Consider the following 15,968-nt stretch of genomic DNA (forward strand, 5'->3'; position numbering starts at 1 on the left):
GTTTTGATATGATACAACGTCTTGATGTTACATCCGAAAATCCAAGTTTGTATTTTAGTGCATAAAAATTTATGATAATCACATTCAATCATTGTGATTTTGTGAAAGATACATTTTGTAACTTTCGTAATAATACGATGGTTCGCTATATTATGACAGTTTCATCATGATATTGAACATGCATTTAGTTATTATGTAAGTTCTTTCTTCTTCGTTTGAGTGTTAATTTAAACTCTTAAATTTTAACTCTTTTAATTTCTATAACCCTCAACTTAAAGTAGTTTAAGGACTCAATCCATCACACCTCTTCTTCCTCTTTAGAGGATATTACAATTTGCGACCCTTAAAGTTTGACCATTTTCTCAAATTGGGTTCTGTGTTTTTCTCCTTAAATTGATCCCTTATGTTTTTTTTTTAAAGAAACCAAACTAACCAATCAAAAATGGAATGGGGGTATCGAGCCTAATCTCTTATGTTAATTACATTTTGTTTGCACTATTAGCTTTTAATTAACTTTTTTAAATTATCTCCACCCTCATTTAAGTTTCACATTTCTACCATATTACTATAATAAAGTGTTAAGATCTAAACCTCACAACATCATCGGTTGATTGTCCAAGCTACTTTGCAAAAGAAGGATGCTAATGACATTGATTTTGTTGATAGACCTTTATTACTTAGTTTTTAGAGGTTGCACATGTGCCTTGATGGTTGTAGAGAACTTTAAGAAATAGCGACCAATTTTTTTGTTTGAATGGAAATAGCGACCATTTGGGGGTAGATTTTGTAGTTATGTATGGAGACCCCAATGATCATATGCTTATGATTGTATCGACCATTATTAAAAGTGAGATAAAGGAATAATGGTACAAACGGAATGAAACATAAATAACCAATTTAAGATGAAGAAAAATTAAAAGACTAATCCAAAAAATGGTTAATCTTATAGAATCGTAGAAATCATTTTGGCATCTCTTTATTTACCCATTTCTTTCTCATTCTATTATTTTTTTTTCTTCTTCGTAATATCTCTATTCTTAGTGTATTATTCATCATATATACCTATTTTTCTCGTTTACTTCTTCTATATTTATCAATTTCCTCTCAAGATGTTGATGCAGAGTTACCATTAATTAAAGTGTGAAAAAGTTACTTATTTAACAAAGAAATGAGTAAGTTTCATTGTTAAACAAAAAAAATGCTCATATTACAATAGAGAGCTTCAAATTGATAAATTGTGATTATGTAAAGTTTTTGTTATTGTTTTTTTTTTGGTATACAATTTTTTTTTCGTTAATAAAAACAATTATATTGTTATTGGTTTCTTTATATATTTATTTATTTTTGAATTAACATCCTTTATTTAATATTCAAAAAATTTGTAAATCACAACTTAATTTTATCTTATTTAAGTCTATTTAATATAAAAGATGTATTATGAATATTATTTAGAAAGAAAAAAAAATACAGTACATGCAGGGCCGGTTCTAAGATTTTTTATGCCCTGGACGATTAATAAAATTGTGCACTTTTAATTATCTATTTGTCTTTCTTCTTGCATTTTTTTATTGTAAAAGATTCATTCCTAATCAAAGCTCTTTAAAATTATATTTTCAATATAGTTAATAAAGCGATTTAAAAAGAAATATATTCATATAGTACTAACTGTTACGTAAAAAGGATGATTTTGGTGCCCCAGTAAAAATGATGCCTTGGACTACCGCCCACCCTTAGGGCCACCCACGAGTACATGCATATTGGGCTAATGCCCTTTATAGTGTATTGATAGACAATATTATATATGCATTGAGAACGATTTAGAACATGTTTGGATTGTTTGTGAGTTCAATTTATGATTTCATTATAATTTTGTCAAATTCACTACTAACCCAAGTCAATTTAACCACAATTCTTTGAAACAACTAGCTAGATTTTAAGTGATATTTAATTTATTTCTCAAAATCTAGGTGTTTCTACCAATGCTATACCATAAAACAGTTTAGAGAATTTAAGTCCTTTGCAAGTTGTTTAGAAAGAATAACCAACTCAATATCAAATTAGCATACTTACATTAAACTTTGAGTTACCAAAAATGATTTTTACGTGTGAATATCTACGAGCGCAACTGCATAAACTAATCCTTTAAATCAGGTAAATTATAATATGTGACAAAACACTTCATTAAAAGATATAAACTGACGTATTAATAGAAAACGAGTTGATAATGATAAGATTAATACTATTATGGAGCTAATTTGACTATAATATATATATATATATATATAATTTCTTTTAATGTGGCCCAGTTTCAAAAGACCCAACTGCCCTGGTTTATTGCTGAAATAAGTAAAGGAAAAGCAGCATAAAGAGATGAGTGTTATGGTATGTTGGGTGTAGCAGGCTATATATTATAGGTAGCAGAAGTAATTAATTAATTAGCAATGTGATAAACATAAATAATAAGTAGAGAAAGAAAGAAAAATAGTAGGAGTAATAAACAAGGACAGTGAACGGGTGAGAATGCATGGGTTAATAATCTGAGACATTAAATTTGATGGGACCCACAATCTGTTTTGAGTTTGGTCTGTTTGATGATCAGTGGTACCCAGGTCAGATGATCGTCATGATTAATTCATATATGTCTGGCTGGCTAGCTATGAGATTTTTGCTTAATTGTATTTTCGCTTTCTTACTTTTGCACAAAACATTAACCCTTTATTTCATTTTTGAACTATTGAAAATGACTTTTTATAACAAGTGCAACTGCTCCTGTTTCATTATTTCAGTGTAAATGCCTTGTTGTATTTGCATTAAAGTTTCATCCCCATGTGATTGTTCTTTTAATTAACACACTCACTTTGTTATGCATCATAAAACCATTATTGGGCTGGCTCTTCTTAAATTCATCTACAGTGTTTACCTTAGCATGGTTCAATTTGGCTATGAAAGGTTTGGTATATTGGTTGGAAAGTAATAATGATGTATTTTTTAACAGAAATGTGGCAACTATTTTGGAGGTGGTAAAGCATCTCAAATGTTCGTCTTGGTTTTGATTTATTAGTAGAGAGTAGAACAAATATTTAGTTTTCTTAATTTGTTGGACTAACTCATTTTCTTATCTGAAGTGTACACATTTGTCTCTATATAATGGATTTGAATATCCCTTTTACTCGTGTTAATAAACTTTGTTGTAAAGTTTTTTAGCACAGTTCAATTCATTTCAAATGATTTAAAATGACCAATTTTAGTTGACCAAATAATTTTGATTGAAATTTAATTGAGTAAAATTGGAGTCGGATCTCTTATGCAAGATATTGAGATCAAGATCAAACCTTGTGAGTGGTAAGAATAGAAAATTACTATTTTTAATGTTTAATCATAAAAGATTAAAAGTACAAAAGTTTTAAATAAATTATAAAAAAAATATAGTATTTGACTTGATTAGTTTTTTTTTTTTTGAAGGAGTGTTTGACTTGATTTTAAAATAGAACAAATTATGTTGAATATGCTCAATAACTAAATTAATGATGAATTTGAAATTCTCCAAAGACGAAAGGTATGGGAGATCAATGTCTTTGAGTTGACTTACCGTTTACCTTTACTGATCATTAAACTGCTATATGTATTGAACCGTAATAATCAATATCTGCACTTCATTTTGTACAAAATCTAAGGCATATATATAGTTCAGTTCAGTACTATTTTTTTCTTTTTTCTTGAGAGGAGTTCAGTACTATTGTATAATGCAATACTAACATGGCCATGCAGGTCAATCTATATTATTATATCTTTAACTCTTGCAACAAAAAGAATGGTATATCATGTCAATATTGGAATGGTACTTACTACTTACACAAATATTATTCTCCCTCACACTGAGCTATAGCTAAGTATAGCTAATATATATAGCTCTTGATCATTTGACGTGTACAATATATTGTTCATTTGATTTGAGACCATTTTTGAAGTCTAATATTCAAAAGGAAATCATAATGAAACTGATAAACCTTATTGCAATATGTAAGAGAGAGAGAGAGAGAAGATATTGAAAGTGTCCAACAAACAATCATTAATGGAGAAGCTTGTGTTGTGAACTTGGTTTGAATCTTGTGGTGATAATTGCTTCCACATTAAGAAGACATAGAGTGTCAATTCATACAAAATTCTCAATAGTCAAATGATGGGGCCCTCTTTGGCCCAAAAAAACACCTTGTGAGCAGAATTCAGCTCCAATTCCAGAAATAATAATCACATGGATACAACATATAACATAGGATGGCAAAACGATTTGAGCATGTCGGGTCAACCTATTTAGCATACTATTTTAGACTCAACGATTTGAAATTTTAGTGAACTATTTTTGGAGGATCAACTCGCCTAAAAAATCAATACATTTAATTTTGTTTGTTGTTGTTATCGACTACTCAACCTACGTGCCGAGGGGTGTGGCGAGGTGGATTTCAATCCATCTATCTGAATTGGCCCTTTCTCGGTGGTATCATCTTCCAAGAATGTAATGATTTCCATAATTTGGCTAATTTGGATTGGAGGGCGCTCGATTTTAGTGGTATATCACATTTTTGCATCGTAAATCTTCCATGTAGTTTGTTCATGCATTTTACAACCCTAATTAGTATATTAATCCTCTAAAATTTAATAGATAGTGAATATATAGCCGTTTATGCAAGGTTTTAGGAGTTGACTCAAAGGGACACCTATCACATGTTTAAGACTAGAGCAAAAGAACGACTTTGCTTGGTTGGCCGAAGATCGTCGTTCATGGTAAGCCGAATCTAAAAAGTTGTTGAAGATAACAGACAATTCCAAAACAAACAATGAGAAAAATAATATATAATCATTAAAAACTACATGGATACAACATATCTTTTAGAATAATATATTATAATATAGTGTAATTAAAAGAAATAGTAATTTGTACCAAAAAAGAAATAGTAATTAAATATAACCGTTTGGTTTGGATTGATTCAGTTTGGACCCAAACCATAGAAAAATCTAAACTATAGATTACCCATCGTATTTAATCCATAGCTACATATTACCAATGTCGTTGGTGTTGTCTATTCTATTTTTTGGTCGTCTATTCTTTATCCGTAGTTTGTAAGTTATATACAATTATTCTTTTGTCCTTTAATCACATTAAAGCAGGCAGTAACAAGATGCCAAAATTCACACCGATGTAGGAGTGAATCTAAAGATTAATTAAATTAAATCACATAATTGCAACCAAAAAAAGAAGAGAACTATTATAGAACAAGATAAAATAGAAGGAAAATGTTGAGCAAGTTGGGTTCCTTTTTGCCATTATTGACAACTTCCCCCTTTGCAATATATATTACTTCCATGGTATTTAATTCCGTGAAGTTAATTTGTACTTGTCAAATCGTGGTTTGGCTTAGTTTAATTAGGTGAGCTTCTTATTTTGATTATCTAGTTCGGACCTTATGGTAGTATCGATGATAATTAATTACTTTGAGTGAACCAATTTAATGTGAGAGATGAAAATATATAACTACAAGCTAAAAATTGTTACTAAGGGGAATTAAAATTATAGATGGTTAAAATGGTGGAGCCAAAGTTAAATGGTGGTACTCATACGTACTTTTATGTGGAAACTAGTTATATAAGGAACCTTCCGTGGGCTGAATCACACGTTTATCTTACAATAATGTTTGATCTCTGTGATGTTTTTTCTTTTTGTCTTAATCCTCTCATTTGTAGGGAAGGGGTAATGTTCGGGCTACATCAAGTTTAATAAAAAGGTAAATAAGTTTGTCCAACAATTGTTTCAATTAAGATTCATTTATAAAATATCATTTCAATAACTTGGTTATAGAAAATGATGCCTAGGACAATGTGTACGGGTGTAAGTATGCCTAGAAATATGCTAATTTTACGTGAGTTTAACTTAATTGGCAGTGGTAATACATTATAATGTGTGAGGGTCAGAAATTAAACTCCGAACACCTCACTTATTCACCTTTAAAAGATGAATTTTTAACCACTCGACAAAAAAAAAAGTTAAGAAAATAACAACTTGCCTAAATTAATGTGGAAGCAATTATCACCACAAGGAAAGTTGGGCTCCGAATACATAATTAGTGGTGAATAAGTGACTAAATGGGCTCCGAATACATACACATATTTTATTTGAGTGACTTTATAATTTGGTGACGTCGATGATTTTAATGTATTTAGGGATGAGTGTTGCTAAATCAAGTGAAAAAACACACAACGAGAGCATAGCGAAAAAATAATCAACCAATTACAAATTAGTGGAGCGGAATTCAAGGAAAGCCGTAGGAAAATATGGAAGTCAACAAAAAATTGCCAAGGAGAAATATATTTGAGGATGTATTTGTGAGGCTTCATTTCATTTGATATAACATTTTTCTTTAGGAATAGATAAACTATTAAAATAAATTATTTAGATGAGAGAATAATTGGTTAAGAAATAAAAATAAACAAAGATATCAAATTCACCGGACTTAAATTACCCAAGTGAAATTCATCCATACACAAGTTAGTTTAGATTGGGACATATCCTAGCCTGGAACAATATACAACAAAGGAATAAACAAAACAACATTTCATCTTTTACTTAAGCAACATGAAATTGAATCACTTTTTTAAGTAAATTATTTAAGCCAATTCATTTTAATATACATATAATATAATCTAATTATGAGAGGACATAAATAAAGCACCACTGCATATAATTAACATTTTAGCATTTGCATGTTAGAAGGCTTAGCCATGAAAGTGCATGTAATTTGGGAAATGATCAAATGGGTATATCAACGAATGGGCATGAGAGTCCAAAATGAGTAGGGCAGTGGTAGATGAAGAGAGGGAGATCGAAATTGTGCTTATGAAGAAAAAAGCTGACATAGATGTTGACTCTCCATCTATATGAAATGTCCATATGTGCCTTTTTAAATCAAACATTTTACAAAATCTGTCTTTTTTTGGGTGAATCATTTCATAAAATATTTACAATCTTGATAACATTAACATCATGCACAAAAAATGACTCAGCTCATAAGATGAAAGAGACTTTGGGTTTAAAGGAAGGAAACTTCTTTTTCAACCCGCAAATCACTTCAGATGTTTACTTTTTTTTATTTTTTTTTATTTTACTTTCTAGATTATACTTTGGAACAAAAAATATATAATTTGTTTCCCAACAAAGAGTTTCTTTTTTCAAACATATGTGATATTTTTTAGAAATATAAGGGTTGAAAAAGAAACTCATTAAAGATAGATTGAGTATCAAGTATCAACCAACAAGAAAAAATGGGTTGGGCTGAAACTTAATGATATGTCAGCCCGATGTAAAACCAAACATAAGTGAATTTTGCTCTCCACCCAGCACATTTTGCTCGCACCCTGCAGCCATGCCCAAAATGCCCCTGCGCTAGTTGACTTGCGCAAGTGTAAATTAATGCGCATGTTAAGTCACGTAGCGCAAGTTAAGTGGCGCAAGGATACTTTTTTTAAAATTTATTTACTATTTTCAAATTATGTTATTAACTTTATTCAAAATTATTTTGTTTATATTAACTTTATTCAAATTATGTTATTTTCTTAACTTTATTAACTTTATTCTAAATTATTTTATTAACTTTATTTTGAAATTATTTTGTTTACATTAATCTAAATTATTTTCTTAACTTTATTCTAAATTATTGATTCGATATTATTCTTTAAATAAATACAAATATAAATAAAGGTAAATACAACATTAGAAACTAAAAGCAAATATAAAATAAAGGAACAAAATTGAGGCATAAATAATATCTCATTTTATTAATAATTCATACATTACAATAATTCATACAATAAGTTTGAACTTATTCACTATATCTACTTATTTTCTCCTTGAGGTAAAAAGTAATCAATCTTCGTGGGGTAAAATAGTGAGCAGCCTTCTTGGGGAAAATACATCATCAACCCTTGGGCTAAATTTAAATCTGGTTTTTTTTACCACAAGAAGTTCTTTTTACCCACAGTAAAAAGTTTCTGCGGTTAAAAAAACAGGTTTAAAATTATCCCACGAGTCGATCACTTCCCCAAGTCGGCTACTCACTACTTTACCCCGACGAAAATTGATCACTTTTTACCCCAAAGAGAATATTGAAAAGAAAAAAAAAGAAGAGAAATAGAGGGAGAGAGTGAGGAGGGGGAGAAAGTGAGATGGTGTGAGGAAATAGGGAAATATGTAGATGTATTTATAGGTAGAAATGGGAGCCTAGGTTGTAACTACCATAAATGTGGTAAAAAAACGTGTAAAGTTTGTTAAAAACGTGTGGATTGAAGGTTGAAAATGTGACCACCGTCCACAAAAACGTCTGTTCTTGTGGACAGACCACCGGCCAACATGCGTGAGTTAACTCGCGCATAGGCCAGTGGTGCATGACTTAAGTCACGCATTGCTCACAACGTGCGTTAGTTAAGTCACGCTGCGTGACTTAACCAACGCAAGGGTATATTTGGAAGGCTTGCAGGGCGCGAGCAAAATGTGCAGGGTAAAGAGCAAAATTCAACATAAGTGGAGAGTTGCTTCTGAATAGTAAAAAGGTTATTGCTCGTTCCCATCAAAATAGCTGAGCGTGAGTTAACTCACGTTGGACGGAAATGAACAAAAACAGATGGGAGAATAGCAATTCTCTAGTTAAAATTCGACTGAAAAGCCAACATGTGTTGCAACAACAACTATGTTATGAGGTGAGTTGAGCAGCTCCTCTTTTTATTTTTTCCTGTTTTATGGGGAAATAGCACATTTTAAAAACATTGAGAACATATTTTAGGTGTAAAAGAGGAGGAGGAAGTCTTGAGTGATCATAACCATTTGAGTGTCATATTTTGGTGTGTACCTGCTTAAATACTATATATGTCCAAATTATCGCGATCTTTAAATATTTTCCGTAAAAGAGAATATTAAGGGGTCTAAAACATGAGCAACACTTGCCGGATCATAATCCTAAATAAAAAGGTTTTGGACTCAAACACATGAAATGCATGAGTTAATTATTTCATTTTTTTTAAGAAGAGTTAATTATTTCATTATTCTTTCACCCCTTTTCACCCTTTTCTAGATCGGCAAGGTTGAATCTCAAATCATACCAGGTCTGTAATGGATTAAAACCGATCTTTCAATAAGAGTTAAACGGACACCGAACGAAGACGGAAAATCAAGCAACTTTATACGAAGATGACGAAAACAAAATTCGATCTATGTGAAAATCACTTATTTAAATTAAAAGAATAGAAAAAAAAATACATATGAGTGATCATACAAAAATAATCAAGTTCTTAAGAAAAATAGATTTGATATTGGGATCATATTAGAATATCTTAAGCTTAAAATTTTGAATTAAGTTAGTTTTTAAAATTTATAATGAGCTAGTATTATTACATTATAATTTTTTTTTCAGGCGATTTTGTTTTTATTTGCTTTTGTGATTCATCACATCTTTCACTTTTTCCTCTCCTTTGCTGGCCATTCCCAATTACCCACAATCATTTTGACATAATAGGAAATATCAATTACCAGCTAAAACATCAATCGCTTGATTGGTGGTGGTGACTAGTCTTTGTGTTGGAATTATTCCAACACCATTTTTCTCTCCTACCTTTCCTTAAACACAGCTTGCTTTTCGTGAAACATGTTTGTGAAATCAGAATTCCCTTGTTTATAAATTGGCGTTCGCTTTCTAGAATGTCCAAGTTCAACAAAATCTTTTATGTACATTTTCCAAATATTACCATCAATTATCTTCGAGAATTGCTCCATAGACCTCTCAGTTTTACTCAAAAGTTTTCCGATTTATCAATCATTACTTTTGATGGGTATTTTTTTTTCATAGGATTGTAACTTCGATCGAAACTGCTTATTTAAACGGTTGAGAAATCCTAGAGACGTATAGAGCAAATCATTATCTCCTTAACACAGACCCAATATGTTTGAAGCCTGAATCAAATTTTAAAATGAGATGTTTTATTTGTTGCTAATAATGAAATTGCATTAACAACCAAAATTACACTAAGAAGTGACCAATAAGTAAAACAACATCCTTTCTAATACGTCCACAAACAAAATCATTTATAATATATGACCATTTTACAATTTGGACACAATTATCACATTATTCTTAAATTTTATGTGACCCAAACTAATATATTTTATGTGACTTAATTTTTTTGGACCGGGTTATATATAGTTATTTGTTTATTTTAAATGAATGACACCCTCTTTGTTTTTGTGATTTGATGTGATGCAAATGGTTGTTCAATGGAATTTCTATTTCTCTTTTATGAAAGTAACTCTGAAAGTGTACTGTGTAATTTTATAGACCCTTAGGCTTTATTTGCGAGTTGGGTTTTGGAGGGGAAGGGAGGGGAAGGAAAGGCTTATGGAGAGGTAAACCCTTGTTTGTGAGTTTTAAAAAACAAGGGAAATGTTTTGGGGGGTTTAGAAGGGCTTCATTTGTTCAATTTTAAAGTTCCCCCAAATTGGGGGGTTTTGGGGGGTTAAGCATACAAATTGACAATTTTGCCCTCATAATAATTCAAATTGACAATTTTAGATATAACCTAATTATTACGATCTCTTTTCAAAACAACTTTTTCTAAACAGCTTATTTCTCAAAAACAGCTTATTACAACATCTTTTCAAAAAACAACTTATTTATGCAAATTACCTTTTAACGACCTCGTTTTCAAAATCAGCTTATTCATCAAAACAGCTTATTACGACCTCTTTTTCAAAAACAACTTATTGAAAACAGCTTATTCATCCAAAACAGCTTATTACAATCTCTTTTTCAAAAACAACTTATTCAAAACAGCTTATTTATCCAAAATAGCTTATTACGACCTCTTTTCAAAAAACAGCTTATTCAAAACAGCTTATTTATGCAAATCAGCTTTTAACGACCTCTTTTTCAAAATCAGCTTATTCAAAACAACTTATTCATCAAAAACAACTTATTACGACCTTTTTTCAAAAACAACTTATTGAAAACAACTTATTTATCCAAAATAGCTTATTACGACATCTTTTCAAAAAACAGCTTATTCAAAACAGCTTATTTATGCAAAACAACTTATTACCATGTCTTTTTCAAAAACAGCTTATTCAAAACAACTTATTTATCCAAAACAGCTTATTACAACCTCTTTTCAAAAAACAGCTTATTCAAAACAGCTTATTTATGCAAATCAGCTTTTAACGACCTCTTTTTCAAAACCAGCTTATTCAAAACAACTTATTCATCAAAAACAGCTTATTACGACATCTTTTTCAAAAACAACTTATTGAAAACAACTTATTCATCCAAAACAGCTTATTACAATCTCTTTTTCAAAAACAACTTATTCAAAACAACTTATTTATCCAAAATAGCTTATTACGACCTCTTTTCAAAAAACAGCTTATTCAAAACAGCTTATTTATGCAAAACAGCTTATTACCACGTCTTTTTCAAAAACAGCTTATTCAATAATCTGTTTTGGATGAATAAGCTGTTTTGAATAAGCTGATTTTGAAAAAGACGTGGTAATAAGCTCTTTTGTATAAATAAGTTGTTTTGAACAAATTGTTTTTGAAAAAGAGATCGTAATAAGCTGTTTTGCATAAATAAGCTGTTTTGAATAAGTTGTTTTTTGAAAAGAGGTTGTAATAAACAATTTTGGATAAATAAGTTGTTTTGAATAAACTGTTTTTGATAAAGACGTGGTAATAAGCTGTTTTGCATAAATAAGCTGTTTTGAATAAGCTGTTTTTTGAAAAGAGGTTGTAATAAGCTGTTTTGGATAAATAAGCTGTTTTGAATAAGCTGTTTTTGATAAAGATGTGGTAATAAGTTGTTTTGTATAAATAAGCTGTTTTGAATAAGTTGTTTTTTGAAAAGAGGTTGTAATAAGCTGTTTTGGATAAATAAGTTGTTTTGAATAAGTTGTTTTTGAAAAAGAGATCGTATTAAGTACTTTTGTATAAATAAGCTGTTTTGAATAAGTTGTTTTTGAAAAATAGATCGTATTAAACTGATTTGTATAAATAAGCTGTTTTAAATAAGTTGTCTTTTTAAAAAAGAGATCGTCATAAGCTGTTTTGGATAAATAAGTTGTTTTGAATAATTTGTTTTTGAAAAAGAGGTCGTAATAAGTTGTTTTGCATAAATAAGTTGTTTTGAATAAGTTGTTTTTTGAAAAGAGATCGTAATAAGATATTTTGGATAAATAAGTTGTTTTGAATAATTTGTTTTTGAAAAAGAGGTCGTAATAAGTTGTTTTGCATAAATAAGTTGTTTTGAATAAGTTGTTTTTTGAAAAGAGATCATAATAATTTGTTTTGGACAAATATGTTGTTTTGAATAAGTTGTTTTTTGAAAAATATATCATAATAAGTTGTTTTGTATAAATAAGTTGTTTTGAATAAGCTGTTTTTTAAAAAAGAGATCGTAATATGTTTTTTTTTATTTTTATAAATAAGCTGTTTTTTTAAAAATAGATCGTAATAATTTACTTTTTATGAGATAAGTTGCTTTGATTAAATTTCAAGATAAATTACAAAGTATAACACAATGTATTGTTTTTAAGAGAAAAAAAAAGGGTAAAATAGTAAAATTATAACATAAGCCCTCCATTTCCTTTCTTTGTTGGTTTTTTAACTCCCAAACAAGGGGAAAGTTTTCCCTCCTTTCTCCCTTCCCTCCCTTTCCTTTCCTTCCCCTCCTAATCCTTTCCTTTCCTTCCCCTCAAAACTCGCAAACAAAGCCTTAAAGATCAAGGGGGTAAAGACAACTTTTTCTTTCTGATTTTATATTTCATTTGCATGTTTAAATATTCGTTGATGAAATTCCAAAACAACAAAGTTCTTTTCTTTGTTGTTAAGGTACGTGTTATTCTGTTGTACTTGCATTTCTTGCGAGCTTGGTTCAGGTATACGATTATTGCCTTGCTCAAGAGTAATGTGCATGGATTCTTTAATTTCAAATTGATGTTCAAACTTGTTATATAAAAAGATGGTGAAGTGGATTGTTTCCTTAGGATCCTAACATACCATAGAGTGAACATGGCAATGTTTGGTCTGGATATTATGGACCAAACGGTCCTTCAAAAAATTGTTCTTGTTTTAGTTTGCACTTTTTTGTTTTGGAAGATCATTAGATACATGAGTGATCTTCTCAAAGTTGAGAAAGAACCGGTCACCGTATTGGTCACTGGTGCTGCAGGCATGATACATTTATTTGTGTTCTTAGTTGAAATTTTGGTTAACCTTAGGAAGTCACATATTTTTGTTCCATATTACATTGCAAATAAAGCTGTCTTCATAAACATAAATTTAAAAATCCACAGGGTAAATTGCAAGTGGCGAAGTGGTCTACTGCCACGATCCATTGAGATTCATCACATGTCGTTTCGATTTGTTCTTCCAATAAAAATCAATATAGTAAATTCTTAATTTTCTTAATTTAATCGTATGTGTGCATGTATTTTATTAATTTTTTTAAGCATTACATTTAAACTTTATTGACATCAATGACATGTACCTTTTAATTTTGATTTGATTAAAACACAGGACAAATTGGTTATGCACTTGTTCCAATGATAGCAAGAGGGATGATGTTAGGCCCAAATCAACCTGTAATTTTGCATATGCTTGATATTGAACCAGCATTAGAGGCACTTAAAGGGGTGAAGATGGAGCTAATTGATGCTGCTTTCCCACTTCTTAGAGGCATGTTTTTTTAATCATATTCCATCATGGTTTTCTTTATGAATATATATATCTTATAATAGTATTTGTGCATATAAAAATGTAATATAGGTGTTGTTGCTACTACGGATGTTGTTGAAGCTTGCAAGGATGTTAACATTGCTGTTATGGTTGGTGGATTCCCACGGAAGGAAGGAATGGAAAGAAAAGATGTGATGTCTAAGAATGTTTCAATTTACAAGGCTCAAGCTTCAGCTTTGGAGGAGCATGCTGCTGCAGATTGTAAAGTTAGAAACACTTTCTCACCCTTTTTATAGTATAGTTAGGTTCATAAAAAATCAGTTAGGTTTGAAAAGGCACCATCATGGTTTTCTGTAAAGGTAGTTTCAATTCGAAAACATTTGCCAAAACTTTATACCAATTTGGGTCGAGACGAACCATTAATTAACAGTTCAGTCTTACCAGGTAGTTATAATTTCCTTTCTAAATCAAACCATGAACAATCCTAATCTTGATTGTATCTTCCAATTATTTCTGAATGCAGGTGCTAGTGATCGCCAATCCAGCAAATACAAATGCTCTAATATTGAAAGAATTTGCTCCATCAATCCCTGAGAAAAATATAACATGTCTAACTAGACTTGATCATAATAGAGCATTAGGCCAAATCTCTGAGAAGCTAAATGTTCATGTTAGTGATGTGAAAAATGTTATCATTTGGGGAAATCACTCCTCAACTCAATATCCAGACGTCAACCATGCAACCGTGGCAACAAGTAATGGCCAGAAGCATGTCAGAGAATTAGTTGCTGATGATAATTGGTACCTCAGTTTCAAACCTTCTCAATCTGACTATCTTTGCTGATGATAAAAGCATGTCCATCCATGCTCTAAATATTCCATGCACATGCAAAGCAATCTCTTCCACTAGCTAGGAAATTAAGTGTATATATTTTTCTTGTGTGTTAGGCTAAACAGTGAGTTCATCACAACTGTTCAGCAGCGTGGGGGTGCCATTATCAAAGCAAGGAAGCTGTCTAGTGCATTATCAGCAGCAAGTGCTGCTTGCGATCATATTCGTGATTGGGTTCTAGGTACACCTAAGGTTCGTTTTTCTTAATTTGTCTCGTCTCATGTAAAATTTCACCACTTATGCTTTGTGCTTTATTTACTTTGATCTATTTCAGGGAACATGGGTATCAATGGGAGTGTATTCTGATGGATCTTATGGTATCCAACCTGGTCTCATTTACTCTTTTCCTGTTACATGTGACAAAGGAGAATGGAACATTGTACAAGGTATATTGAATTAAGTTTAAATTATGCTCTTCCTAGTTCTAGCAAATAACGGTCAGTTTTTAATAATGTTAACCTTGATGAAGAAATCAGTTATGTTATGATAATTTGACAGGGCTCAAGATTGATGAATTCTCAAGGGAAAAGATGGATAAAACAGCTCAAGAGCTCATTGAGGAGAAAACATTGGCTAACTCGTGCCTTTAATTTCACAAAAAAAATGCCTTGAATTGACTACCCTTTTTTAAGTTGACACCGTATATTTGGTTCTTGGAAACAAAAATGAAGAGTTTCCTGAACCTAAACAAGTATATATTAAGAAAGTTTGTAAGGAAACTATATCACTGATAAATCATAAAAAATTAATGTTATGTCGTTTGTTAAAAAAAATTATATCACTAATAAAGTAGTATCAGTAATAATAATTACTATTGTTATGTCTTTTGTGGATCATCAAATGAAGATTTGTTATTTTAGAAGGTAGTTAGTTTTGTGTTGTACACTCTAGTTTAGGAGGGGAGTGCTTCCCTTCTAAAATCAGATGAGATTTATCACCCTAATTGTTGCAAAGGAGATGAAATTCAGAAACGTTGTTATTGAATTAGATGCTGAAAGTCCTTGTCAGCTTAGTTCAGTTGGTATGCAAGGTCGGGTTCAAACCTCAGCCACCATAAAAAAAAAATGCTGAAAACGTTATTAAGGCAATATCTTTGCAACACAAGAGCTACTCTTGCATGGTAACAATACCGAATTGTGTGTGCTTACATGCGCTTGCACACACAATATAACAAACATCAACAAAAAGTAAAATGATTTTTATTATTTTTTTTACCAAAAGAATCAAAGAGTCAGAATCCTTTAGAAAAGGAAATGCATGTTTTATCTCTCCTAATGAGAAGAGACTCAAAATCCGTAATAAACAAAAAAAATC

General features: G+C 30.7%; 1 protein-coding gene across 3 annotated transcripts; it reads left to right on the top strand.

Annotated features, from left to right (window-relative positions):
- The first annotated feature begins 13,069 nt into the window (after positions 1-13,069).
- Positions 13,070-15,474, top strand: LOC146896260 (malate dehydrogenase, cytoplasmic-like). 3 transcript variants are annotated; one of them, XR_015024216.1, is made up of 7 exons: positions 13,070-13,256; positions 13,604-13,762; positions 13,853-14,028; positions 14,286-14,563; positions 14,711-14,835; positions 14,929-15,040; positions 15,153-15,474. XR_015024216.1 is itself a non-coding variant. In XM_085739354.1 (7 exons), exons 2-7 carry the CDS (start codon positions 13,630-13,632, stop codon positions 15,242-15,244), a joined length of 927 nt encoding a protein of 308 aa, XP_085595480.1. In that variant the 5' UTR covers positions 13,070-13,474; positions 13,604-13,629; the 3' UTR covers positions 15,245-15,474. The 3 variants fall into 3 exon arrangements, 2 of the variants coding, with proteins under 2 accessions (XP_085595480.1, XP_085595479.1); XM_085739354.1 differs by having other exon boundaries at positions 13,070-13,474; positions 14,711-14,846; XM_085739353.1 differs by having other exon boundaries at positions 14,711-14,846.
- Positions 15,475-15,968: the final 494 nt, after the last annotated feature.

This window comes from Medicago sativa, chromosome 8, assembly GCF_051527215.1.
Source record: "Medicago sativa cultivar Bolivia chromosome 8, Bolivia_mono, whole genome shotgun sequence".
Classification (NCBI taxonomy): domain Eukaryota; kingdom Viridiplantae; phylum Streptophyta; class Magnoliopsida; order Fabales; family Fabaceae; genus Medicago; species Medicago sativa.

What these genes read in the sequence shown, in the direction of transcription:
- LOC146896260 (XM_085739353.1), top strand. Translation starts at nt 13,097, where the DNA reads ATGGCAATGTTTGGTCTGGATATTATGGACCAAACGGTCCTTCAAAAA. An exon ending in ATTGGTCACTGGTGCTGCAG is followed by an intron (nt 13,257 to 13,603) that starts GCATGATACATT and finishes ATTAAAACACAG; the next exon opens with GACAAATTGGTTATGCACTT. An exon ending in TTAGTTGCTGATGATAATTG is followed by an intron (nt 14,564 to 14,710) that starts GTACCTCAGTTT and finishes CTTGTGTGTTAG; the next exon opens with GCTAAACAGTGAGTTCATCA.